This window comes from Corythoichthys intestinalis, chromosome 16 (assembly GCF_030265065.1).
Source record: "Corythoichthys intestinalis isolate RoL2023-P3 chromosome 16, ASM3026506v1, whole genome shotgun sequence".
Taxonomy (NCBI): Eukaryota; Metazoa; Chordata; class Actinopteri; order Syngnathiformes; family Syngnathidae; genus Corythoichthys; species Corythoichthys intestinalis.
In genome coordinates, this window is record NC_080410.1 from 49,776,335 (window position 1) to 49,804,266 (window position 27,932).

The 27,932-nt window shown below is 39.5% G+C and overlaps 1 protein-coding gene across 1 annotated transcript; it reads right to left on the reverse strand.

The window, feature by feature from the left end:
* Positions 1-16,019: 16,019 nt before the first annotated feature.
* On the reverse strand, positions 16,020-26,797 carry LOC130904705 (metalloproteinase inhibitor 2-like). Its single transcript, XM_057817650.1, has 5 exons — positions 26,683-26,797; positions 18,994-19,088; positions 18,818-18,920; positions 16,469-16,590; positions 16,020-16,366 (listed from the first exon to the last, which is right to left on the reverse strand). Exons 1-5 carry the CDS (start codon positions 26,780-26,782, stop codon positions 16,187-16,189), a joined length of 600 nt encoding a protein of 199 aa, XP_057673633.1. The 5' UTR covers positions 26,783-26,797; the 3' UTR covers positions 16,020-16,186.
* Between the last annotated feature and the right edge of the window lie 1,135 nt (positions 26,798-27,932).

Here is a 27,932-nt window from a genome sequence, read left to right on the forward strand (position 1 = left end):
ATTACAACACAACAACAACAAAATGAGTGGGAGGAGTGAGTTTGCCGAGTTATTGTTTGGTGAATTGGAATGCAGCCAATTAGAGCACCTTGACTGGGGAAGAAGGAAGCGTCCCTCAATAGACAAGTTCCAGAAACATGTAGAAAGACAGTTGCGACACTCTCCGATCTCGCCGCGGATGGTTACGTGCTTCACGTAGGCCTAAATATTTCCAAACACAATGGTTTTCAATGGAACTGACAGCGGTAATTGGGACATTTACAGTATTTGATACACTGCCGATTTTGCTGGTTTTCCCACTTGCAAAGCATGTAGCAGTCTGTAATTTATATCATAATTTCGCTTCAACTGTGAGGGACGGAATCTAATACAAAAAAAAAAAAAAACAGAAAATCACGTTGTATGATTTTTAAATAATAAATTTGCATTTAATTGCATGAAATAAGTATTTGATACATCGCAAAAATCGAACTTAATATTTGGTACAGAAACCTTTGTTTGCTATTACAGATACCAAACGTTTCCTGTAGTCCTTGACAAGGTTTGCACACACTGCAGCAGGGATTTTGGCCCACTCCTCCATGCAGATCTTCTCCAGAACCTTCAGGTTTCGGGGCTGCTGCCGGGCAACACGGACTTTCAGCTCCCTCCATAGATTTTCTATCGGGTTCAGATGTGGTGACTGGCTAGGCCACTCCAGGACCTGAAGATGTTTCTTACGGAGCCACTCTTTAGTTGCCTTGGCTGTGTGCTTTGGGTCGTTGTCATGCTGGAAGACCCAGGCACGACCCATCTTCACTGAAGGAAGGAGGTTGTCAGCCAAGATCTGGCGATACATAGCCCCATCCATCCTCCCCTCAATACGGTGCAGTCGTCCTGTACCCTTGGCAGAGAAGCAGCCCCAAAAAAAATGATGTTTCTTCCTCCATGTTTCACGGTTGGGATGGTGTTCTTGGGGTTGTACTCATCCTTCTTTTTCCTCCAAACATGACGAGCCGAGTTTAGACCAAAAAGTTCAATTTTGGTCTCATCCAATCACATGACCTTCTCCCATTGCTCCTCTGGATCATCCAGATGGTCAGTGGCAAACTTCAGACGTGTCTGGTGATGCACTGGCTTCAGCAGCGCTGCAGGATTTTAATCCATGACGGCGTAATGTGTTTCCGATGGTTTTCTTCGAGACTGTGGTTCCAGCTCTCTTCAGGTCATTGACCAGGTCCTGCCGTGTAGTTCTGGGCTGATCCCTCACCTTCCTCATAATCAGTGATGCCCCACGAGGTGAGATCTTGCATGGAGCCCCAGAACCAGGCAGATTGACCGTCAACTTGAACTTCTTCCATTTTCTAATAATAGCTCCAACACTTGTTACCTTCTCACCAAGCTGCTTGCTTATTTTCCTGTTGCCCATCCCAGCCTTGTGCAGGTCTATTATTTCATCCCTGATGTCCTTACACACAGGGCCGGCGCTAGCTATTTTGGTGCCCTAGGCATAAATGCTTTGTGCCCCCCCCCCCCCCAGCCCCCCATCCAACCCCCCAACGATAGAAATGAACAATATCTAAACATTGGTCAGTATTGCTTTATTTTACGAAATAACTTAGTTGTCAACAGTAATATTTCACAAACATTCACAAATGTTTCACAAACTGTTTAAAATTTTTTTTAAAAACATTCTTACCTGCAAGTGATGTGCGGGTATCATCTCGCTGCTTTTTCCTCTTCCTTTTTTCCGCCCCTGACTCTTGTTGTCTTTTCGATGACATTTCCTTTCAAGAATAAACTTCTGCCAAATTTGCGACTGAAGCATAATGGAGCAAACCACTGGGGAATTGGGGGGGGCACCAAAGGTAGACTGACGAGTTTCGCACGAGGGCCGCACAGGAGATTCTTTTTTTGTGTAAATAATGAGCATATGTTACTTATATTTGGATTACTTGCATTTATCAGGCTTTACAAAGTTTTATTTTAAATCCCATATATTGTTGTTACTATTACAATTGCTATTATTTTTTTAGGATTTTTTACAAACTTGATTTTTTGGGGGTGCCCCTTCAGGCAGTTGGTGCCCTACGCGCAGTGCGTGTTATGCGTATGCGGAGCGCCGTGTCTGCTTACACAGCTCTTTGGTCTTGGCCATTGTGGAGAGGTTGGAGTTTGTTTGTTTGAGCATGTGAACAGGTGTCTTTTATACAGGTAACAAGTTCAAACAGGTGCAGTTACTTCCGGTAATGAGTGGAGAACAGGAGAGGTTCTTAAAAAAGAACTAAGAGCCGAAATATTTACTAGTTGGTAATGTATCAAATAGTTATTTCATGCAGTTAAATACAATTTTATTATTTAAAAATTATACAATGTGATTTTCTGGATGTTTGTATTAGATTCCGGCCCTCACAGTTGAAGAGAACTTATGATACAAATTACAGACCTCTACATGGCTTGCAAGTGGGAAAACCAGCAAAATCGGCAGTGTATCAAATACTTGTTCTCCCCACTGTATGGAAAAAAATTTATAATGGATCCCTATTGGAGTGTCGCAACTCTTTTTCTACATGGCTATGACAAGTTCCACCTGGCGTTGTAGGTTAAGTGAGGAGCAGAAGTAGTTGCACCCCTTGTGATTTTACAAGTTCACCACTTCGAAAATGGGTAGAGGTCTGAAATGTCAATCATAGATGCACTCCCTCTTGTAGAGACATAATTTATAAAATATATATCTGGAATTCACATTGTATGATTTTTCATTAATTTATTTGTAATTAACTGGGGTTCATAAGTAGAGATGTCCCGATCGACTGGGATGGATCGGGTCCGATCACGTCATTTTCAAAGTATCGGAATCGGCAAAAAAATATCGGCCATGCCTTTTTTTGATATATATATATTTTTTTTAGTTAATTTATTTTCTAATTGTATTTAACGTTACAGATATAACATGTTACACTTATCCAGAGTCTTTAGTTTAGGCTTAAGGTGGGGTTATCAAATTTATCCCAATAATGGCAGTAATTAATTTTTTTTAAATGTATCACGTTGAAATATTTAACGCAATTAATGAATGCGTTGCACGACCCACTCACGCACTGTTGCGCTCCATCTGTAATGGCGCCATTTTGCCAATATAGAGAGTTAAAGGCAGCGTAAAATGAGTAGAGTGAATTTTGGCAGCCTTTGGAACTTATTGTATTTGGCTCAAGCCTTACAGTCCCCTTCCTTCTGATTGGCAATAACTTGGGAAGCAAAGAGGGGAAGCAAGGTAAGATTTGACACTTTTCTTAACTCCTTGAATTATATCGCATCGCAGAGAAGATATATGAATTGGTAGCACTACGCACAGTCGTGGTTTCACTTGTCATGGTTCCACTTCCCATCATGCATTGGGCATGGCCTTCAGTATCATTTACTGAAAGCTCAACAAATACACTAGATGGCAATATTTAGTCACAATACACAAAGTCACAAGTCTTTCTATCCGTGGATCCCTCTCACAGAAAGAATGTTAATAATGTCATAATAAACAAATACAGTACTTATGTACTGTATGTTGAATGTATATATTCGTCCGAGTTTTATTCATTTTTTTTCTTAATGCATTGCCAAAATGTATATAATCGTGAAAAATTATCGGGAATGATTGGAATTGAATCGGGAGCAAAAAAAAGCAATCGGATCGGGAAATATCGGGATCGGCAGATACTCAAACTAAAACAATCGGATCGGGAGCAAAAAAACATGATCGGAACAACCCTATTCATAAGTATTTGTACCCCTGACAAAATCAGGGGTGATATTTAGTGCAGAAACCTTTGTTTGCAATTACAGAGGTCAGACACTTTCTGTTGTTCTTCACCAGGTTTTTACATATGGCGGAAAACACAGACAAAACTGAAAAAGCAGTTTCTGCTCTTGCACTCCTTTTTAAAATAAACTGCTGTATTTTAAGCCAAAAAAACTGTTGTGTTTGATAGATCAATATTTCATGGCGCATTAAGCCCCCAAACTATTTTTAATTTTTCCGTTTTACCCTGAAAACCCCCTTTTACAGACGTCGCGCAACCGCTTTTGTTTCAACCCAGCCATAACCCAAAGGTAATTAATTATATTTAATAGGGCCGGGCCAGCCTATACGCAGACTATGCAGCTGCTTAGGGCCCCTGACCACTAAGGGGCCCCCAATCTGGCAATTGTTTAATTTATATTCTATTTTGTTTACTACAGTTTGCTTTATTTGACTTTTGTGAGTTTTGATACTTGATTACAAGCTTAAAAAAAAGTTCTTTCTTTCCTCTTTTAGAAAAAACTTTGGCGCTATCTACTATAAGTACTGACAATCATTTGGGGTGAGAAGTTTGAAGTATGTAGTGCAACAAAATCTGATTAATATACAAAATATGGACGTATGGGTTGGATTGCATGTATGGGTTTCACAGTACACTGTGACGAAATGGTGGGCCAAAAATATGGGCCCCTTTGCATTATTTTGCTTAGGGCCCCCAAATGGCCTGGGCCCCTGATTAGGGCTATCAAAGTTATCGCGTTAACGAGCGTTAATTAATTTTTAAAATTAATCACGTTAAAATATTTGATGCAATTAACGCATGCACTGAATGACCCGCTCACGCATTGCCTCAAACAGATTACAATGACACCGTTTATGGACATTAAGAGTGAAGAGAATGCCACCAGCCGCTTGGGGGCCGTGCCGTTCCATACTAATGTTATTCCTTCTACTAGTTGGAGAATTAGTAGTTGTGAGACGTTTATGCTGTTACATTGTGCTATTTGTGCTCCATGCGTATTATGTAAGTTTTCTTTCTTTTAGTGGCAATTATGTGTCTTTTGTTGTATTTTGGGTAAGATATGTACAGAGATATATCTGTTATAAAGGCGAGTGGACACAGGCGTTCTTTGGGCTGTGCCGTTTATTGGCATACGCTTCTGCAACTCCTTCACAACAAACATAAGTATCATTTAGTGAAAGCACAACAAAAATAACATTCCTATCCCTCAAAAAAAAAAAAAAAAAAAAAAAATTTTCAAAAAGAAAAGCACCTCAGTCTGTAGTAATGAGGCCCTATTCTCACACAGTTAAACAACAATGCAAAGTGAACTGGCATGAACTGGCAACTTACTCAGACTTTGGTCACTCTATTCTTATTATTGTTATTTTTATTCTTATTATATTAACTCTACTTTTGATTGAAAATTTGACAAATTTTATTAAAAGGAAAACATGAAGAGGGGTTTTAATATAAAATTACTATAACTTGTAACTATAACATTTAGCTTTTAAGAACTGCAAGTCTTTCTATCCGTGGATCACTTTAACAGAAAGAATGTTAATAATGCCATTTGTGGATTTATTGTTATAATATACAAATACAGTACATGTACAGTATGTTGTAAGTATATATCCGTCTTGTGTCTTATCTTTCCATTCCAACAATAGTTTACAGAAAAATATGGCATATTTTAGAGATGGTTTGAATTGCGATTAATTACGATTAATTAATGTTTAAGCTGTGATTAACTCGATTAAAAATTTTAATCATTTGACAGCCCTAATTTTTATTATTCAAAATGTCTGTCATTTTTAGCTCAGAATCATTGACTGATGTCTAATATTTCGATTTAAAAAAAAAAAAAAAAACACTTAAAAAAAAATTATTCACTCGCATATTTTTAACTTTTACACAAGTGCCGTCACAATGAAAAAAATGGTGTCTGTAAAAAAGTCATGGATATCAACCTCATAACTATCACTTACTTGTATTTTTTTTTTTTTGTTACGGTCACATTTTCTCCGATATGTTAGATGATAAAATAATCGACCCAAACAAAGAAAAATTGAAAAATTAAAAAAAAACGTTTAAAAGGGTAAATATATGAAAATCTCAACCACTCCTTGATGTCTGCGATTTCTGCATCGCGGCCCTTGTTATATTACCATGTTTCACCCATAAAATCCTAAAAAAAAATCCAGCTGTGGCCATTCAAAGCTGTGTCTTGACACTCAGTGATACATGCGACATGGAGTTTTTGGATCGAAATGAGGTAAGTACGCGATAAAGTCATGGCGTCTGTTATTCTGCTCTTGCGTGCTCTCACCTCCAGATAGGGTTTTGCTGTTTAAAAAACCTTAAAAAAAAAAAAAAAAAAAAAAATGCTCTCCTGTTCTAAATTTTTCTTCCCCAAAAAAATTGAGATTTTAAGCTTTCCAACGATGTATCACGCATGCATATTGGACAATTTTGAAATTTGGCCAAATTGGGGATCTCAGAGCGGAACTTCAAGTCACCTGAGTGAAGGGGTGAAAGTGGACGGGAACGGTCAGGAACGCAGTTCCAGTATAAGATTCAGGGCCGGAACGCTGTTCCGGTATACGGTGCTTTGATTCCGAAAATACGACGGCAATTGTCAAAACGCTATGTAAAAAAAAAATAAAATATAAAGCTGCCACACATGCATTTTATCTCCAAGAAGAAAACAATCTACCAACATCAGATTTACATAAACAAGAGTTAACAACAAGCATAATAAAGTGCTTGTGTAGCGTAATCCGTTTCCACCGATAGTTATTATTTATTTTATTCCAGGGACGGCATGGAGGTTTCCCCAGCTGCTGCAGTTATCAGTCTGACATTGACGAATCACGTCAATGTGCGAATGCAAACAAAACGCCTGGGCTCATTTATCCGTTCAATTGGCTGACATACTGACATGTGATCACCAGAGATAGTTAGCTCTGATTGGTTCAAAAGTGAAAAAAAAAAAAAGGCAATGCAACATAAAATTTATCAAATCTTTAAGAGCAAGGAAAGAATTAGGGTGGCTTATTTATCATATTTAGTTTTATTTGCTCTGATGGGGAGGTTCAGAACATCTTGACTGTCAATGTGCACTTTGGACTTCATTTATGTTAGGCTACTTATTCATTTCCTTATGATTTAAAAAAGTCAATGTTTGCGCGATCTTCAAAATATATTCCATTTCCCTCTGCATAGTGTGTCATTTGTACTTATTTTTCTGAATGTATGTTACTTATACCTTTTTTATTTAAAAAAACAAAACAAAAATGTTTACATTATCTTCAAATTTAATATACATCCATTGTTTTTAAGAAGTGAAAACTGAGATTTGGCATTTAGTATGTGAGGAAATGAGGGAAAATAAAAATTAGGAGACGGAGGTTGGGGTTACAGCTGTTTTTGTTAACTTTTATTTTGCAAATCATTGAAAAAATACAATTTTGAATAAAAATCAGTTTTTTATGTGTAATAGAAATAACTGACAAAAACAGTTTTCTTTGCATTTCAGTAGTTTTGCCCCCCACCCAAAAAAATAAATAAATAACGCCAGGCAGTTCCGGCAAGAAATTCTAACCACTTTCACCCCTGCTTGAGTGTTTTCCGCCATATGGAAACAGGCATTTCAACTCATTCCTCCAGACAAATCTTTTCTAGATCTGTCAGGTTTTGGGGCTGCTGTTGATTTTTAGCTCCATCCAAACATTTTTTTTCTATTGGATTAAAGTGTGTACGACAGGATAAAAAAGTCTTAAATAGCATCATTATGTGAATTAAAATGTTATTTTGAGACGATTCGACTATACACAACAAATTGGCAAAGCACAGATGACGAGAAATTAGTCTTTTAATCTGCCGGTTAGCCACGCCTACCATTATAGGGCTTTAGCGTCCCTAGCTGGTGGATGACGTTTGCTGGATCACGATGTCATCTTTTATAATTCAGCTCACTGAGAAGGAATTATTCAGAACGAGGAAAATGCGATGAAGAGAGCCGCAAAATGTCATTGTTTCAATCTCTCTACTCCAATATGTTTACAGGATACCAAGTATTTTTCCCCAATTGCTAAATAAATTGTATGGTCATGACAAATAACAGTCTTGTACTAAATGGAATATGAAATAATATATTTTTAACAGATACACCTAGACGTGAGCATATTACCCCCGTGCTATCATCACTCCACTGGCTTCCAGTCCATTTTAGAATTGATTTCAAACTTTTACTGTTTGTTTTTAATTCTATTAATGGCCAGGCTCAATCTTATTTATCGGAAATTTTAACTTTCCGTAACTCTGGCAGGACTCTTCGCTCGACCGGCCAGCTTCTTTTAGATGTTCCGAGGTCAAAACAGTGGGGAGACCGATCCTTTGCGGTTGCTGGCCCCAGGCTGTGGAATAGCCTTCCCCCTGAAATCCGCACCACAACGGATGTAGGTCTTTTTAAGTCTGGGCTAAAAACACACCTTTTTAGACTCGACTTTTACACAGATTAGGATAGTTTTATTTGCTTAAGGGTTTTTTTAATGTCTTTGGATTTTATCGGTTTTATTGTTTTATTTGCTGGACTTTTATCGCGATGCGCTCTTTGTTTTATTTTTTTATTCTTATTTTATTTATTTATTTTTAATGTCATTGAATAATATTTTCCTGCCTTTTATTTATCTTGAGCCATGTTTTGTTGTAAAGCACTTTGAGGGCCTTTCGGGTTTTGTAAAGGGCTATATAAATAAATTTGACTGATTGATGGAAATATTTAAAATGCATTTATTCAGTACAACATGGCAAAAAAAATAACTCCATTATGGTCAAAACTGTCCACTTCTTGCACCTCCCGAACGATATATTATGCCACCGGAATTAGTCAGGCTTTTGTCATTTCCCTGCCCCGGCTTCGGACAGCGTAAACAAACCAGGGGGCGTGACAGCTAGCCGACATGCTAACCGAGTGATGTTTCAAAGTCTATTCTCGGCTTTCGAAGCGAAAAATCAATCCAAACTACTCAGGATAATATCACACAGCGGCGGGGTTGTCGATTGTCTTCGCCGATCGGCAACCCGCCCGGCGGCGAGCATGTTACAGCTTGTCCCCTGCTGCTGGCAGGAGAGCATGTTTGCCGGGGAAGCAGCTGGAGAATTACCCCCGGACAAACCGGCCGACGTCGGAGGAGCGCGTAGCTGCCACATGGTCAACACGAAAACACGTAAATTAATGCTTAACTATGCGGCGAAGACAAACAGTAAGAGAGCGGCGTGAAGTTGTTGCGCAACTTACATGGCAGGATGTGTGTGAAGTATTCATTAATTACCTTCGTTTTATGGCTGGGTTGAAACAGGCCGTTGCGCCACCTCTGTAAACGGGGGTTTTCAGGGTAAAACGGACAAATTAAAAAAAGCTTCATGCGCCATGAATCTGCTATGGCAGCATTTAGACATTGTTCTATCAAACACAACAGTTGTTTTGGCTTAAAATACAAGTTTCTTTTAAAGAGGAGTGCAAGAGCAGAAACTGTTTTTTCAGTCTTATCTGTGTTTTCCGCCCCATGCATGTTAAATATTGCAATTGATTCTGAAAATATAGGTGATCATCTCTGCCATTGTTGATTTTTGTGCATTTAGCATAAAATCTGAGAACTTTATATCCATTTTACGTTTTATTATACTCCTATAAAAAATAATTTATCGAGATTTTTTAGGGAATTACTTTATTTATTTATTTATTTTTGATGCCGCTGCTAATGGAGACTCTTATATGCCTAAGGGAGGTGCCCGTTTTGGTTTTGAACATACAGTGGGTCAAATAAGTATTTAGTCAACCACTAATTGTGCAAGTTCTTCCACTTGAAAATATTAGAGGCCTGTAATTGTCAACATGGGTAAACCTCAACCATGAGAGACAATAGGGGGAAAAAACCCAGAAAATCACATTGTTTGATTTTTAAAGAATTTATTTGCAAATCATGGTGGAAAATAAGTATTTGGTCAATACCAAAAGTTCATCTCAATACTTTGTTATGTACCCTTTGTTGGCAATAACAGAGGCCAAACCTTTTCTGTTGCTGGTATTTTGGCCCATTCCTCCATGCAGATCTCCTCTAGAGTACTGATGTTTTGGGGCTGTCGTTGGGCAACACAGACTTTCAACTCCCTCCGCAGATTTTCTATGGGGTTGAGATCTGGAGACTGGCTAGGCCACTCCAGGACCTTGAAATGCTTCTTACGAAGCCACTCCTTTGTTGCCCTGGCTGTGTGTTTGGGATCACTGTCATGCTGAAAGACCCAGGCACGTTTCATCGTCAATGCCCTTGCTGACGAAAGGAGATTTTCACTCAAAATCCCTCGATACATGGCCCCACATTCTTTCCTTTACAAAGACCAGTCGTCCTGGTCCCGTTACAGAAAAACAGCCCCAAAGCATGATGTTTCCACCCCCATGCTTCACAGTGGGTATGGTGTTCTTCGGATGCAATTCAATATTCTTTCTCCTCCAAACACGAGAACCTGTGTTTCTACCAAAAAGTTCTTTTTGGTTTCATCTGACCATAACACATTCTCCCAGTCCTCTTACGGATCATCCAAATGCTCTCTAGCGAACCGCAGACGGGCCTGGACGTGTACTGGCTTCAGCAGGGGGACACGTCTGAAAGTGCAGGATTTGAGTCCCTGGCGGCGCATTGTGTTACTTATAGTAGCCTTTGTTACTGTGGTCCCAGCTCTCTGTAGGTCATTCACTAGGTCCCCCCGTGTGGTACTGGGATTTTTGCTAACTGTTCTTGTTATCATTTTGACACCACGGGGTGAGGAGGGAGTTGAAAGTCCTTGTTGCCCAACGACAGCCCCAAAACATCACTGCTCGAGAGGAGATCTGCATGGTGGAGTGGGCCAAAATACCAGCAACAGTGTGTGAAAAGCTTGTGAAGAGTTACAGAAAACGTTTGGCCTCCATTATTGCCAACAAAGGGTACATAAAAAAGTATTGAGATAAACTTTTGGTATTGTCCAAATACTTATTTTCCAGCATGATTTGCAAATAAAATCTTTAAAAATCAAACAATGTGATTTTCTGTTTTGTTTTTTTTTCCACGTTCTGTCTCTCATGGTTGAGGCTTACCCATGTTGACAATTACAGGCCTCTCTAATATTTTCAAGTGGGAGAAATTGCACAATTAGTGGTTGACTAAATACTTATCTGCCCCACTGTATTTGAATTTTAAGTTTTTGAAAACAGGCCGCCTACATAGTGGCCCTTCCTCCTGTCAACTTATCGTGAAGTCTATGAAAGGTACACATTGTCACTGTAGGACAAAATAAGTCAGTCCGAACTAGTTTTTAATATTTTATTTTGAATGGCTTGTAAAGTCCATGAATCCCTTGGTGGGTGAGGCAGGCCCTTGGTACCAGGCATAAGTACTGTCGCTTCTTTTGACACAAGTGTAGTTTTGGGCCCGCCTCCTCTGGGCATCCCCGGAAAAAAGTCGGTCGACCGGCACACTGTAGGGCCGCTCACATCGCACGGAATGGCATAGCAGGACTCAATCTGAAGGCAAACCGAAAGATTAAAACACGTTGGCATGAATGCTAAAACCCACTGAACGAACCAGTTCTTTGAGTTTCTAGCTTACATTCACAGCCTAGTTTGTAATGTTGCAAAAGGTTCTTTTGGGTGTTGCTCAAAGCCTGCCATGGCTGAAGAAAGTCACATGAGGAAATGTGCAGCGTGCCGTCACGATGCAGTCTGGCTGTAATGGCAGAAAACGGAGGGTGCTTATGAAGGGAATAATATCTTTTCGTATTTACTGATTGATTGTTTGTATTACTCTAACAAAATTAATATAAAATAAATAGCACTTCTACCACAGTTTAAGGAAAATAAGCAGAATATAGGGCATAAGAGATACATGACTCCTTCTTATCACGGAAGCCCAATGTGTGAGTCATGCAACTGACTGAACAAGATTGACACTGACAAGGCAAAACATCTATAAGCCCACGTCTGCACCACCAATTCTTCCAATAAGTTCTTCCGGACCGTCCAGAACAAATGGCAGGACATCTTCCCTTGACAACGATCATTCGATAAGGAGGAACCCGCGACTTATAAGTGGCGCTGAGGTGGCAAAATCCACAACCCCTGTTGCCCTGACAACAGTAACTCCCGAATCCTCCTGTCCAATCCACAAACAGACAATAATCCTAAACAAAACCCAAGCATATGTGACGGATACAAGCAGGTCCGCGTGTGTGAGGCGGTGCGTGGAAAACCTTCCCTAAGATGCCTTCAAGTAGGCAAGCTGATGGCTGTACCATTGGATCGAGCCTTTATGGCGGAGTGGTTAGCGTTCCAACACTGTTGATATTGAGCGCGTCGTGCAAAGCGCCGTGGGTTCGCGTTTCAGCCTGGTCAGAGGTGGGAGAGGTGGGAGCAGATAGCGTCGGGGCACAGCGCGTTTCAAACTGGTTACACATATTCTTCTGTCCTCAGCCCACCCAGCGAGAGCCTTCAAAAAACATTGAATAACTAATCGTCTTTTTTTTCTTGGGAACCTTTTGTCAACTTGTGATATGGTGACCTTGGAAGGAGTCTGCTGCCTTGCCTGAGTCAGTTTCCGTTGTGTCTTGCCGTTTGATCGCTGTCTATCTGAAAAAATTGTCAACTTCTACAAAGCCTTTTTCTAGCTTTCAAAAGGGAGTCAGTACAAGAGGTTTAGACAAGTGTGAACGCGCGGAGTTTGCCCCTTTTGGCCAAGTTGTCGGTGTCTCGTCGGCCCGGGTCGTTGGAGGGCGGTTAAACTGGCGTGATTCTGGCAATCTGGCTAAAAGGTCAGATTCCTTCACTTAAAGTGCCTGTGACACGAAAAAGCATGTTTATTTCATAATACACGCGGTATTTTATGCTCCTGAATGATATGGACCGACCGCTTGGATGTGTGTGGAAGCGATCGCTATATTTATTAAGTTTTTCCAATCCCGCACCTTGAAAATGAGTGACTTCCGGCTTCGATCTTTTATTGAGGAGGACGGCGCTGTGACGTGTACGAGAGAAGGAGTCCTCTTCATTATACAGCAGTACTGTTGTGTATGAGGACTAAGGATTCAGTTGATTTTGCGGATTAATACGTTTATTTTTCGCATCACGCCAGCCAAACGGCTGCAGAAAAATCTTACTGTATGAGGGAGAGGCGTGTGCGCCTTTTTGGAGTTTCAAAAGGTTCCCATTCACCGTGGATATTGGCCAAAACAAGCCCTACTACTGTGGGACCATTAGACTTATGAGGAAGTGAGTAAACATTGTGTTTTGTATTATGTCAAATACTGGGATCATTTTAATATGTAGGTGGCTTGCATTTTGTGGCTGACATGCATGCAGGGTGGCTATTTTTCGGCACAACACCGGCGGATTGTCGCACATCCACCCACCGGGAGAGCAATATATTCGGCTTATTGTGCTCATGCCCGGTGTTCTGTCAAATTTTCCGACCGATCAGAAATTGCAACTTTGAGTTAAAAATAGCCACAAATACAGCGATTACAAAGTAAACACTACAAACTTTCTTTAAATTAAGGACTACTTACGTTTGATCATTGATAGGCATGTAAAAAGCTCTCCTCATGCACATTAGCTGCACAACAATTGCAGCCGCCCTCCTCCAGGGAACGAGCTGTAAATTGCTATCCGGCAAAGACAATCGACAACCCAGTCGTCATGTCAAAACATCCGGGCTAGTTATGTGTGATTTTCCGCTTCAAAGACTTTGAAACATCACTCGGTTCGGGTTAGCATGTCGGCTAGCTGTCACGCCTCTTGGCTTGTTTACATTCTCCCAAGCCGGGGAAGGAAAATGACATAAGCCTGATTTAGGTGTCATAAAATATCGTTCGGCAGAAGCGACAGTAAAGGTGAAGTCAACAGTTTGGACCATTATGGTGTCATTTTGCCATATCATCTTGAATAAATGCATTTTTATTATTTCATATTCCATTTAGCACAAGACTGTTATTTGTCATGAACATGCCATTTATTTAGCAATTGGGGAAATACTTGGATAAAAAGAATATCCTGTAAAAATATTGAAGAGACAGAAACAATGACATTTTGCGGCTCTCTTCGTCGCATTTTCCTCGTTCTGAATAATTCCCCCTCAATGGGCTGAATAGTAAAACCGATGAGCCCAGTCTACCGCTGACGTCATCCACCTGTTGGGGACGCTAAAGCCCTATAATGGTAGGCGTGGCTAACTGGCAGGTTAGACTAATTTCTCGTCATCTGCGCTTTGCTAAATGGTTGTTTATAGTCGAATCGTCTCAAAATATGATTCTAATTCACAAAATAATGCTATTTAAGACTTTTTTCTCCTGTCGTATGCTCTATAAAGGACATCTTAAAAATTTGAATGCAAGATTAGTTTGCATTTCAAGTAAACTTGCAAAGTTTAATTCACTAAAAGTGATTGTGAGCCAATCCTTTTTTCCCCACTAGTAGGGGTTTAGCAGTTAAAATTCATTCACTGCTGGTAGTGAATAAATTAGTTGAAATATTTTTTTCCAACCAACATTGATTGAAAGTTTCCTACATGAAACAGGAGAATGTTTATACCCATTAATAGATACTCCGTGTCCTTGGACAGAATGACTCCACATGCTGCAGCGCTAGATGCGGTGTAGATGGCATGAAAAAGCCTTTCAGGCCCTTTAAAGGTCTGGGGAGAAAAATAAGCATTGTTAAATTTTCATACAGGCAAACACATATAGCATAGCATTAGCATTTTACCCTGGTAAGTTGGATGTCATACTTGATGGGTTGGCCAAAGTCATTATCATCCTTCAATTTACCAACTTTGGCAGTGATGACTAAAAGCAGGATAGTTGTTAATATGCAATCAAGTACCATAATTTTCGGACTATAAGCCGCTACTTTTTCCCCTCTTTTTTGCTTCCTGCGCCTTATAGTCCAGTGTGGCTTATTTGTTGATTTAATTGGGTTAATAGGTAAGAATGTTTTTCCCTGTGGTGTCAAGACAGTCATAATTATGATATGACGCCATCATTGGCATTACTGAATGCTGATGACGGATGTCATTGAGTGTTATCAGGCAAATTATGTCACTTACTCCAGTTATGTCCAGCTCAGATCTTTTAAATCCATTCAATAGTGAGATAATTTGCCGGATAACACTCAATGACATCTGTTATAAGCATTCATTAATGCTCATGACAGTGTCATTTCATAACTATAAATGTCTAATGACAGTCTTATGGCGCCACTGTCAAAGTGTTACCAAAGACCATAACTAGCAATTAATGAAACAACTGGAACAGCAACTGAAGAAAAAATTAGCACAAAACATGAATTCTGAATGTCATTTACATCTGTAGTGCTGCAATGAATGCTAGGAGGCATGTTGGACAACAACAGTGTTGACAGCAGGTGCCAGAAGAGTTTGACTGTCTCGCCCAAGGGAGCAGTGATGGCCAAATAAAGCTTCTTGAAGCAATGAAGATTGGCAGCCAATTGGTTCAAAGCTTCATGGTGGTTCATTGGGTCATATAACAGTCATATGATGCCGCTATCGAATAAAGTGTTACCGGTTAATATCTTTGGGTGTAAATATCTCATAATACAGTGAGGACCGCTGCGGTTTATAGTCCAATGCGGCTTATCTATGAACAAATGTCGTTTTGGTGTCAAATTTGGTGGGTGGCGGCTTATAGTCAGGTGCAGCTTATAGTGCGAAAATTACGGTAACTAAATTCACAGCATATCGTTTAAGTCTATCTCAATTTTAGAAAGTACCAAGTGATCATTAGCAACATCTGTAGCTTCCCATTTACTTAACTTTGATGAGTTTAAGGCCCCTTTTTAAAATGTCAGTTTGTTGCCTAGCAAACATAATTACCAGTTGAAAATGGGTGCCATTTACATCTCCTTGTTAACTTCTAGCTTTTTTCCACTGGTGTCGCTAAAAATCAAAATGAACAGTTACCAAGTGTTTTAAGGCTCAAACTTTTGCTTTTACATGTATTTGTGAAATCTGATAAAACTTTAGTTCCTTGTCATTAACTTCATCCGGCATACCCATTGAAGTGAAATGCTTTCCCCACCCTAATGTGCCAATTCCATTATTATAACAGAGATCCATTACCATTTTATATGCAAACAGCAATAACTTAAAATTCCTCAGCAGAGAAAAATCACACAAAACATACAATTTTTCTGAATGTCTTTAATGTTTAACTTCAGAGTCAATGAGCTCTAGGTAACAGGCTAGTGCCGTTTGGCCCAACATTTACACGGACGCATGTGCATTTATGAGCTGGCTAAACTGTCACCATAGAAGATAAAGACACATTGCTGCCCCCTCCTCCAAATCTTGTATTATTTTGAGTCAGTACTTGAATTTCGTGACAAATGACGGGTACCCCGGTTGCCACGCACAAGAACCGTCAATTCCCTTGACGCAAGCGTAATTTCGGGTCTGGTTGTCATTGGACATCGGAGTTATAAAGTCTGTCCACCAGCATTGTGAGTAGCTAAAGCCACACGGGAGGGAGTAGCAGGGTGTGATCTAATGGTAAACCAAAGGGCAAAAATTAAAAACATGTCAGTATATCACCGGAAAGCTAGAACCTCAATATCACCATTGGGTCAGGGTTAATAACGACCGTACCTTGCAATCACAGCCTCTTCCGTAATGCTGCAGGAGGTTCTTTTGAGTGTTGCTCAAGGTCTCCCACAACTGGGAGAATTGGCACGAGTTGATGTGCAGCGTGCCATCCAGAGGCGGTCCGGCTGGAAAGACAAGCGAGCAAGAAAATGGGGTTGGGGCACAGTGTTTTTTGGCTGCCCTTTTAATTTTCATCTTAGTTTTATGGACAATAATACCAAAGGCGGAGTTTGACTTTTGGGGCACGGGGGGCAGAACGTGTTGATGGCCCCGAAATGCAGTGTCAGCAATAAAATTAACCTACAAGAATATAATTAGCGTGCCCCCCATTCTTTTGAGGGGAATTCTAAATCAGGCTGCTTAGGACAGCTATGATTTTCGCCAAGATAGTCATCCATTGAATGTGGTACGGCCGCCGGTGGTGGCACTGTTGTACAATTAGCGTATTCAGTTCGGCAAATTCGCACACTGTTTTGGCAGTGCTCTCTTATGTTTCATGGACCACATTTTCAATCCATGGTTCTTGCTCAGTAGTTGTCGCTTTTTAAAGCTTAGGATTGAAAAAATTACGTATATCCATTTTGCCTCTTCGGTCCTCTGGTGGTTTTGGCTAAGCAAAGCAAATGACCATCTAAGATCCTCGTCACATGATCTGTTCAAAAAATAATTTGGACCCATATTTTTTCCCTCAGTTCATTCATTTTTGTTTTATTGCTTTAAACTTTTATAAACAATATTGTTCCGGAAAAATTATTTCAAATCATAGATAGGAAGGTATTCCATGCAATGACACTTTTCGGCCACTGGGGTGGGGGGTGTTCAATCCCCCCTTAAACTACACGTATGGATAATACTTATGAGCATTGGTCATCTCAAAATGTGTCTTGTCTAGGCTTTGTTGATGAAAACTAATTTCGTCCAGTTTTAGTCGACATTTCCAAGCATTTCCAGCGATGACAGACAAGCATATATTGCAACGCCAGCTTTGTGATTATACACACAACAGGAAAACAGTACATTGTCAATTAATCTACCCATTTGGACACCACAAACTAAGTAAAAAAAGTTGTCCTAGAGTTGAAGAGGACGCCTGCCGTTAGCATTAGCCTCATGCTAACGTGAACAAGAATGGTAAATGCTATGCCAACGCTACGGGTTACATTCAGTGTGTGATGATCACTCAAAGCAACGTTGCATATTCTTTCTAGCGAAGAAAACAAATCTTACCGCATGTCTGTTTGCAAGCTTGCATGGAAACGACACACTGGTGCTGCTACGATGCAGGCTAACTACACATAAAGGTCACATTGTGAACATGTGACGGAAACTATGGCACATTTTTGTCTCGTTCTCGTCAGACGAAAGCTGACATTCGTCTTGGTATGTTTTCGTCTCCCAAAACATGTTTTTAACTCGTTATTGTCTGGTCATTAGTTTAAAAAAAAAAAAGTGTTCATTGACGAAATATTTTCATTGAGGAAAACACTGTTGGGACATAATATGTCCTGGTTGAGCTTACTTCATGCTCGGTTTCTAGCGGGTTTTCTAAACTTCAAGGTTTCAAAGGTGCAACTAAAATTCAATTTTATACAAGTAATCCCTGGGTTACGAACGAGTTCCGTTCCTACTCTGTCGACGTAATCTGAATGTTGTACAAATTGGAATTCAGCCTTTACAAATTCAAATAACTATACAAATCCATAAGTATTGCATTTTGTTTAATGGTGGAGGATACAATGCCCTCTGGTGGCAGCGTTGGGTCTGGCTGATCTGTCTTTCAATAATGCCTGGGTACAGGAGCACTCTGACATGGATAAAGGATAGCTAGCTGAGCTACGTGTGAGCAATTTACAATGAGAATTGTAAATACATTAGCATTCGTAGCATTTAAGCTAGTGGACTTTTGTGAAGCAAATGAGGCTAATTTATTCTACTAAATTTACAAATTGATCAGACTAGATGGACGTTTGAACAATCGTTTTGTGTTGAGGGTTTACGGTAATTGTTAAAATGTTTGTCGTTTTGAACAGATATATACATATGTGATTTACAGCTTTACAAATTGTAAAAATCAAAGTAAAAAGCTTCAAAAAGCACAATTGTTTGCCGTCTGTGTAGCTGAACAATTTCACGTTTAGTGGGGACAGAATATGTTAATGAAGTTAAAAAAAAAAAAAAGATACTATGGGGTACAATTAGGTACCGTTTGTGCGACAAAAAATATAAAATAAAAAAAATGTGGAGACAAAATGGCGGACGAGACTAAGTACAGTACATCGTAACCTGGGGGCTACCTGTACTGCAAAAAGAAAATGAAAGGCAACAGGAGTAAATACTTGAAAATTTTTATACTCATGATTAGATACTCCTTGTCCTTGATCAGATTGACACCACAAAATACAGCGCTGGATACAGTGGAGATGGCATGGATGTGGGTTCCAGGACCTTTAAAGGTCTGGGAAAACAAACAAGATCGGTTCGGCTTGAATTTTCATACATGCAAATACATACTTTCATAAAACTTTTACCTTGGTCACTTTGATTTCATACTTGACAGGTTGGTTGAATTCATCACCTATCAGGTTGTTTTCAACTTCCTTATTGAGAACCTTTGCAGTGATGACTAAAAATACAGGAAAGTTTGTTTTTTTTTTAATTCCATCTGTTAGGCAAATTCACATGCGCATATTTGAAGTTAAATACTACAAAGTACTAATTAGTCATGAGCAACACCTGTCACTCCCTACCTATACATTTCAGTTTGCCAGATTTTATTTTAAAAGTCAAGATTACAATTAAGTCCTTTAAACATCATTTTGTCACGTAGTAAAGTGGACATCAAGATGAAAAGTCAAAATCTGAGTTCCTCCACATCTTCTAATCAACATGACTGCTTCACACAAAAACATCTCAGGAATAGAAAAATTTGATGACACATTTGAAAAGTCACAAAACGCTAAAGCATTTGCTATTGTGTGCATCTTCTGAACTCGCTGAGGAGTGAATTGGTTCAATTACAACTTAAAAGGTTCAACATACCAACAGCCGATTGGCAAAATGCCTCCTGCGGGTGCAATGGAAAACATAAGCAAGCTTGTGCTCCTTGCCCCCAAAAGCACAGAAGCATCAGGGGCAGAACCAGGTTCTTCAACAGCCAACTCATTTTTAGTTGTGCAGTGTGACAAAGGCCAAAATGCAAGACGTAGCTGTGCTGAGCTATGTACTGCTTTGCCAAATGCGCTTGGTTAATTGGTGTCACAAGGGCCTTTTTATAAATTAGCTGCACAGTCAGCCCGCCCCCAAGTGACATCAGTATTAACTCTTTTCACCTTGCATGTGGCCTTGGACTACCTCCGTGAAGTTGGCCCCCCATCACACGCAAATTTATAGAAAAAGGATATCAATCGTTTGTGCTGTAAAGTATCATTTGTGCTGCTATCGTTTTTAACCCTTAGATGCATCTATTCATATTCCAGGTATTCCTCAAGAAACATGTTTTTGATATAATGCCATTCAAATTTTTGATGACCTTTCCTATACATTTGAAGAAATTGTCATTTTTCTATTACTACCCTAAGCTTCCACAAGTGGGTCAAAAATGACCCACATGCATTTTCTATGGAATCCAATGGGAATCTTTCATTCTCATCAACTTTGGCTGTCAGGAATAAATTTACCGTGGACCACACAGACTAGGTATGTAAAAAGTGACATCCCTTAAGAAGATTATTTCAAATAGAAAGAGCTGATACGTGTACAGTAAGTATTTTGTTCATATAGTATTTTGTGTGTGCGTCTTTCATGACTCTTTATTATTTTTTATCCACAAATTAACCTACTTCATAACTAGCTAGCTAACTAAGGCTAGGTTCATACCGCGGGTCCTAATGCACAATTCCGATTTTTTGTCATATCTGTTCAGACTGCCTTTGTCCATTAAGCCTGTTCAAGTATTATGCATGCGCTCTAATTCGCAGTCTGAGATGTGCTGAGCAAACTGGCCTGCATGCGCAGGACCAATGGAGCAGAGAGAAAACAGAGCATTGACAGGCTTATTCTTAACCCTTTTTTTTTTTTTTCTGACTGTTGTCAAGCCCGCTCCTTCCCCAAAAGCCGCGTTCAAGCGAAGCGCTAACACTAATGCACAGCTGCACCGCTACCGTAGCACCCTGTCTCTCTCACACTTTGCTGATGTTAAATGCTACATGAATTCATATTTGGGGGACTTGACAGTTCGGACCGCAGCCACATTCTGGAAAAATGTGGCCCGGAGGGGATTTTAACCAAATACGAAAGTGACCTGGATCGCATTTGAAAATGGTCCACTTTTATGCGACTTTCCCGTTCAGTCGAGTCGAAAAATATCAGATTCGTGCATTTAGACCTGCGGTATAAACCTAGCCTAAGTTAGCTAACATTCCTGTACATATTGCGTGCGTGTGTATATATTTATACAGCTACATATTGATCTATTGAAAACATTACTCTTACGTTTCCTTATCCAAAATGTCATAGCTGCTAGATTTACTGCTGAAATGGTCCTACAGATGTTGGATGATGGAGAGGCAGTGACTGGGTTGGACTCAAGAGTCTGAAATTTCTGATGATGAGGACCCAGACTATTGTCCAGGTGATAGTGGCAGTTGTCCACCCAGAAATCCAACTGAACATGATCAATCTGACTCATAAGATTCCACTTATGTGTCCTCTGAAGAAGAAAGTGTCCAAATCATAGCCAACAGAATGAGTTGGTAGGGCTCTTACTAGAGAGAATGACCTCCCACCCAGGAAAGAAAACAGAGCCACAATATCCTCAGAAATCGGTCAGTGCCTCCACAAGGGCTTAGCACCGCTGTCTCACCAAAAAGATGCATGGGAGCTCTTCATAATTGATGATAAAATACAAGGAAGGATAAAGTCTATTGCTGTTCTTTTTTTTTTTTTTTTTTTAATGTTAATTGAATCATATATTTCAAGCATGAACTAATTCTTGTGTGGCCCTAAATATCATACTAATTAATATACAAGTGCTTATTCTTCACCAAATGGCATAAAAACACATTGGTTCTTATATGGGTCATTTTTGACTAGTGTTGCATCGATACCATTTTTTGGGCCCGATACCGATACAGATACCTGGCTGTGCAGTATCGGCCGATACCGATACCATTCCGATACCCCTCTGTTTGCAAAAAAAAAACAAAAAACATACATATATATATATATATATATATATATATATGTATATATATATGTATATTAATATATATATGTATATATATATATATATGTGTGTGTGTGTGTATATATATATATGTGTGTGTGTGTGTATATACATATATATATTTATACATATATATGTGTGGGTGTGGGTGTGCGTGTGCGTGTGTGTGTGTGTACGCATAAGGGATGCAACGATACAGTTAAGTCACGGTTGGGTATGATTTTCGATACAATTCAATACATTTAATGCTCTGAAACAGAAAATACAACTGTTTTTTTTTTCCTTTCTTTTTTGCTAACATGCAAAAATAACAGTGCCATCATATAAACAAGCATTTTAGTGCATAATATTTATGTGCTTACTTCTTACTGATCTGAAGAAATTTTGTATATACTGTAAGTGCTGAGAACAATCTTTACTGTTTGTAAAGTGGGGCACACTGTTGATTGCTGCAGCTGTCTTAGCAGCTATATTTACCATCCAAGCAAAACATCCTATTTGTGGTCCGAGTCCATCTGTAACATGTGCTGAATCAACAGTATTTGCAGCATTATCTATAGTCACTGGTATGGAGTGATTTGGCCTGCTTAACTTCCATTCAGTCATGGCGGTTTCTAATTCATCAATGTAGTATATGGACTATGGAGTCACAGGAGTGCCAAAATTAAAAATAAATAAATAAATGAATGAATAAATAAATATAAAGAGAAATAAATTAAGAAAAAAATAGGAAAATACATTAACGAATAAATAAATATAAAGAGAAATAAATATATAAATAAATAAAAATATAACGGTATACTTTGTCATTGACATTTACTTTTGGTCATTAACAACCACAAACGGAAAAAACAATGACAATATTTTTATTGACTTTTACTTTCTGTCATTGAACACCACGAACGGAAAAAACAATGACAATTGTATTTTTTGCCTTTGCCTTTTCTGTTTGGCTTTCACATTGTCATTGTCATTTGTCGATCGCCTTTCATCTTTGGGAATATAAATGGCAAATGCACAGAGAAACGGTCTGTCAATCAAATGACGTTGGGAGGGGCTTTCCAACCAGGAATAGTAGTCGATAACTGATTATTCCTGGTTTAACTTTCTGCACATGCGCCGTACGGCTACCGAAGTGTGACCGTGGCTGTTTTGTGTGACTGCACTATGCCACTTCCTCCAATGTCATCATGATAATAAACGCGAAGATTCGGACATAGAAAATAATTATTCTTTGAATGGTCTGGCATGTGTGTCGAATAATATATTTTATAAAATATTTTTTTTACCGGTCTAGAAAAATGTATTTCTATTGTTGAATCTATCACGTAAAAAGTATCGCTTTGGAACCTCAACGGGGTCTGTTGGCTGCTGCGTTTCTGTTGGCAGTGGCATTAAATTTGTCTTGGTGGCGGCGGCTTTAAATGTGATTGTCTTGGTGACGGGGTAGTTGGCTGAGGCGACCCATCCAGCCTGTCAGCTGTTTCTCTTAACAATTGTGAAATTGACTTTCCTTCCATATCCATAAAAACCGCACGTGTAACTCGATAACCGACGTCACTTTCCTTCGGGTAAACTAGGAATAATCAGTTATCGACTACTATTCCTGGTTGGAAAGCCACGCCCAACGTCATTTGATTGACAGACCGTTTTTCTGCGCATTTGCCATTTACATTCCCGAAGAGGAAAGGCGATCGACAAATGACAATGACAATGTGAAAGCCAAACAAAAGGCAAAGGCAAAAAATACAATTGTCATTGTTTTTTCCGTTTGTGGTGTTCAATGACAGAAAGTAAAAGTCAATGAAAATATTGTCATTGTTTTTTCCGTTTGTGCTTGTTAATGACCAAAAGTAAATGTCAATGACAAAGTATACCGTTATATTTTTATTTATTTATATATTTATTTATATTTATTTATTCGTTCATTTATTTCCCTATTCAGTTATTTATTGATTTATTTATTTATTTCTCTTTATATTTATTTGTTCATTCATTTATTTATTTATTTATTTATTTATTTATTTTTAATTTTGGCACTCCTGTGACTCCATAATGGACTACGCGTCGCTCTGGGCTCACGCAGCTAATGGCATGGGATCTAAAGTAGCACATCTAGGTTGCTATTTGATGATATCTAGTATGTGCGCGCGAGAGTTGGCATGAGATCGGACATAGACATCTAGGTTGCTATCTGATGATATCTAGTGTGCGCGCTGTGCCGCTTGAGTGTTTTCTGGCCACAGAAGTCACTTCTGCGCATTACTGCACAACACCAGCATAATATGACAATCGATTTTCATAAACAGGACGAGTTTGAAGTACGGCGCTCTTAATTTGCTACTCATTGTTCATCATGAAACTATGAGTTTGCTTAGTCTCACGGTCTTAACCTTTCTGATCCCATCGGCGCTACTACAGCAAGCGTTAGCTTAAGCATGCTAATCGTTTGTGAATGCCGTTTTAAAAAAGCAGCGTAACATCGCGGATATGCGTTGTAGTGAACATCCTTAATATTGAAGACGAAGGTGTTATTTTCGTTTGATAATATCGAGACAAAGACATACAGATGTCATGCATCGGGATTTGGGAAGTTGACTCACGTGGGGAGGACAGTTCATTTGCGCTAAAGTGATGCCAGTAGATGGTATCGGCGCCCGGAATGTTGGTACTCGTCGATACCGATACCACCAATTCGGGCCGGATCGGCGCCCCCTGCCAATACTGGTATCGGTATCGGTGCAACTTTATTTTTGACCCACTTATGGAAGAGTGTAGGGTCCAGTAACTTGTGCATCTAAAGGTTAAGATATTTACAATTCTTTCATAGGTCAGTCTGAGGTCAACCAGTCCCCCATTTTGATTAAAAATGGTGTCAATAGTTGATGCTTCCTTTTTGCTGTGAAAGGTTTCGTTTGTGCTGCTATAACAGTTTTGTTAATCTTACTTTAAAAAAGGTAATTAATTACAGTTACAAATTACTTCTCCCAAAAAGTAATTGCGTTAGTAACTCAGTTACCTGAATGTAAAAGTAATTAATTCCTTGGCAAAGTACAGTGCCTTGCAAAAGTATTCGGCCCCCTTGAATCTTGCAACCTTTCGCCACATTTCAGGCTTCAAACATAAAGATATTTAATTTTTTTGTCAAGAATCAACAACAAGTGGGACACAATCGTGAAGTGGAACAACATTTATTGGATAATTTAAACTTTTTTAACAAATAAAAAACTGAAAAGTGGGGCGTGCAATATTATTTAGCCCCTTTACTTTCAGTGCAGCAAACTCACTCCAGAAGTTCAGTGAGGATCTCTGAATGTTCCAATGTTGTCCTAAATGACCGATGATGATAAATAGAATTTACCTATGTGTAATCAAGTCTCCATATGAATGCACCTGATCTGTGATAGTCTCAGGGTTCTATTTAAAGTGCAGAGAGCATTATGAAAACCAAGGAACACACCAGGCAGGTCCGAGATACTGTTGTGGAGAAGTTTAAAGCCGGATTTGGATACAAAAAGATTTCCCAAGCTTTAAACATCTCAAGGAGCACTGTGCAAGCCATCATATTGAAATGGAAGGAGCATCAGACCACTGCAAATCTACCAAGACCCGGCCGTCCTTCCAAACTTTCTTCTCAAACAAGGAGAAAACTGATCAGAGATGCAGCCAAGAGGCCCGTGATCACTCTGGATGAACTGCAGAGATCTACAGCTGAGGTGGGAGAGTCTGTCCATAGGAAAACAATCATTCGTACACTGCACAAATCTGGCCTTTATGGAAGAGTGGCAAGAAGAAAGCCATTTCTCAAAGATATCCATAAAAAGTCTCGTTTAAAGTTTGCCACAAGCCACCTGGGAGACACACCAAACATGTGGAAGAAGGTGCTCTGGTCAGATGAAACCAAAATTGAACTTTTTGGCCACAATGCAAAACGATATGTTTGGCGTAAAAGCAACACAGCTCATCACCTTGAACACACCATCCCCACTGTCAAACATGGTGGTGGCAGCATCATGGTTTGGGCCTGCTTTTCTTCAGCAGGGACAGGGAAGATGGTTAAAATTGACGGGAAGATGGATGCAGCCAAATACAGGAACATTCTGGAAGAAAACCTGTTGGTATCTGCACAAGACCTGAGACTGGGACGGAGATTTATCTTCCAACAGGACAATGATCCAAAACATAAAGCCAAATCGACAATGGAATGGTTAAAAAATAAACGTATCCAGGTGTTAGAATGGCCAAGTCAAAGTCCAGACCTGAATCCAATCGAGAATCTGTGGAAAGAGCTGAAGACTGCTGTTCACAAACACTCTCCATCCAACCTCACTGAGCTCGAGCTGTTTTGCAAGGAAGAATGGGCAAGAATGTCAGTCTCTCGATGTGCAAAACTGATAGAAACATAACCCAAGCGACTTGCAGCTGTAATTGGAGCAAAAGGTGTCGCTACAAAGTATTAACGCAAGGGGGCCGAATAATATTGCACGCCCCACTTTTCAGTTTTTTATTTGTTAAAAAAGTTTAAATGATCCAATAAATTTTGTTCCACTTCACGATTGTGTCCCACTTGTTGTTGATTCTTGACAAAAAATTAAAATTTTATATCTTTATGTTTGAAGCCTGAAATGTGGCGAAAGGCTGCAAGGTTCAAGGGGGCCGAATACTTTTGCAAGGCACTGTAACTAGATATAATTTTCATGTTTTTTTTTCTCCCCCCCAAAAAAAAAAAACATGTTCTGAATCAACCGTTAAAGTTGTTGAAATTGTGTTATTGCATTAGTTCCCTTCTGTCTACTTTCGACGTGTAAATTTTAAAACTGTTTCATCATTTAAAGATAGATTTCAGTCAAGATTTTGCCGATTAAGGAGCATTTTAGATAAAAGCGTTACTTAGCTTCGCCAGGAAGGTTCTTTACAACAGAGCCTTCCTGAGAGGTCTACTGCTTTAAGATGGCGGCTGTTTACTAACGCATCTAGTTCAATATACACTCACCGGCCACTTTATTAGGTACACCATCAGGGGCGGACTGGTAATCTGTGGGTTCTGGAGGATCACAGAACGGCCGGTGCCCTGGACGGCCGGCGGCCGCCATTCCTTATACATCACTGTTTTTATCCCCCCTAGCCTCTCATTATCTACAGTTCGCATCCAATCCGACAGGTGGCAGCAATGCGCCTGGCTGTTCATTGCCAGTCTGATAAAAGAACGAAGAAAACACAAAGTACCCTTCATTGGTTCTTTGTACTAAGCAAACTAGCGACGAGCGTTAATGCACAATATGGATGGTGGTGGCAAAAATAAGAAAAAAAGGGTGGCACGGAGAACTTAGGTTAGGGAGAAAAAAATCAAAGAAACAGGAGAGCAAAGCATTTAAATGTCTTAAGTTTACAAATATTTTCACAAGCAGCAGTCTGGCTGCAACGGCCATGTCGGGTAACAGCAGCCTAGCCCCCGGCAATGGTGAGAGGGGTAGCGGGAGCCGCTCTGACGTGCAGCCGGTGCAAGGAGAGAGAAAAGAAGAGGGAGGGTGTAATGATAAGCTGGTGGAAGTTCCCCATACAAGCGCAGGGCAAGTAAAAAGGGATGAAGAGAGTCACTTGCTCGGTATACCGGAAATTGTTATCCACCAGGTAGCTACATTTTAAATGACAATTAAAGGGTTAGTGCCAGCTAGTCCATTTGCAATCGTGACAAGTTACAGTATGCTAGTCCTACTATCACTCTCCTAAAGAAAAATATTTTAGCTGTAAAACAACGTATGCACACGCAGCAGCAATATTAATTCATAAGAAATATAACAAAATATTAATAAAATGAATGGTTTTACTTTAAAGTTTAGTAAGTCAAATTGATATGATTTTTTTTTTTTTTTAATCGTGTATATATCGTTTTGTTTTCTGGTTAATACTTTCCAATGAAGGTTATGTATCCAGGATTTGTCTTGAAATGTTTATTGTATTTTCATTGAAATTTATTATTTGTATGGCAAGATTAATTATGGCAGGGGTCTTCAAACCGGTCCTCAAGGGCCGCTGTGGGGCCTGGTTTTTGTTTCAACCGATCGAGTACGGACAGTTTAACCATTGAAGTTTCTGCTAAAACAATCAGCACCTGACTGCACTTGTAAAACACCAGATTGGTGCATAGGTGTTGTCTTGTTTTGTTGGAATGAAATCCTGCGCCCGCTGCGGCCCTATGTGGAATAGTTTGGAGACCACTGAATTATGGCATGAACAATGAAA

Excerpts from the sequence above, each read along its gene's own strand:
- LOC130904705 (XM_057817650.1), bottom strand. The coding sequence starts at position 26,782 with ATGGCGGCCGCCGGCCGTCCAGGGCACCGGCCGTTCTGTGATCCTCCA. Across the intron at positions 16,591-18,817 it reads CAAGGAGTATCTAATCATGA|CCGGACCGCCTCTGGATGGC; the intron begins GTATAAAAATTT and ends TTGTCTTTCCAG. Across the intron at positions 16,367-16,468 it reads GAAGAGGCTGTGATTGCAAG|ATCACACCCTGCTACTCCCT; the intron begins GTACGGTCGTTA and ends GTTTACCATTAG.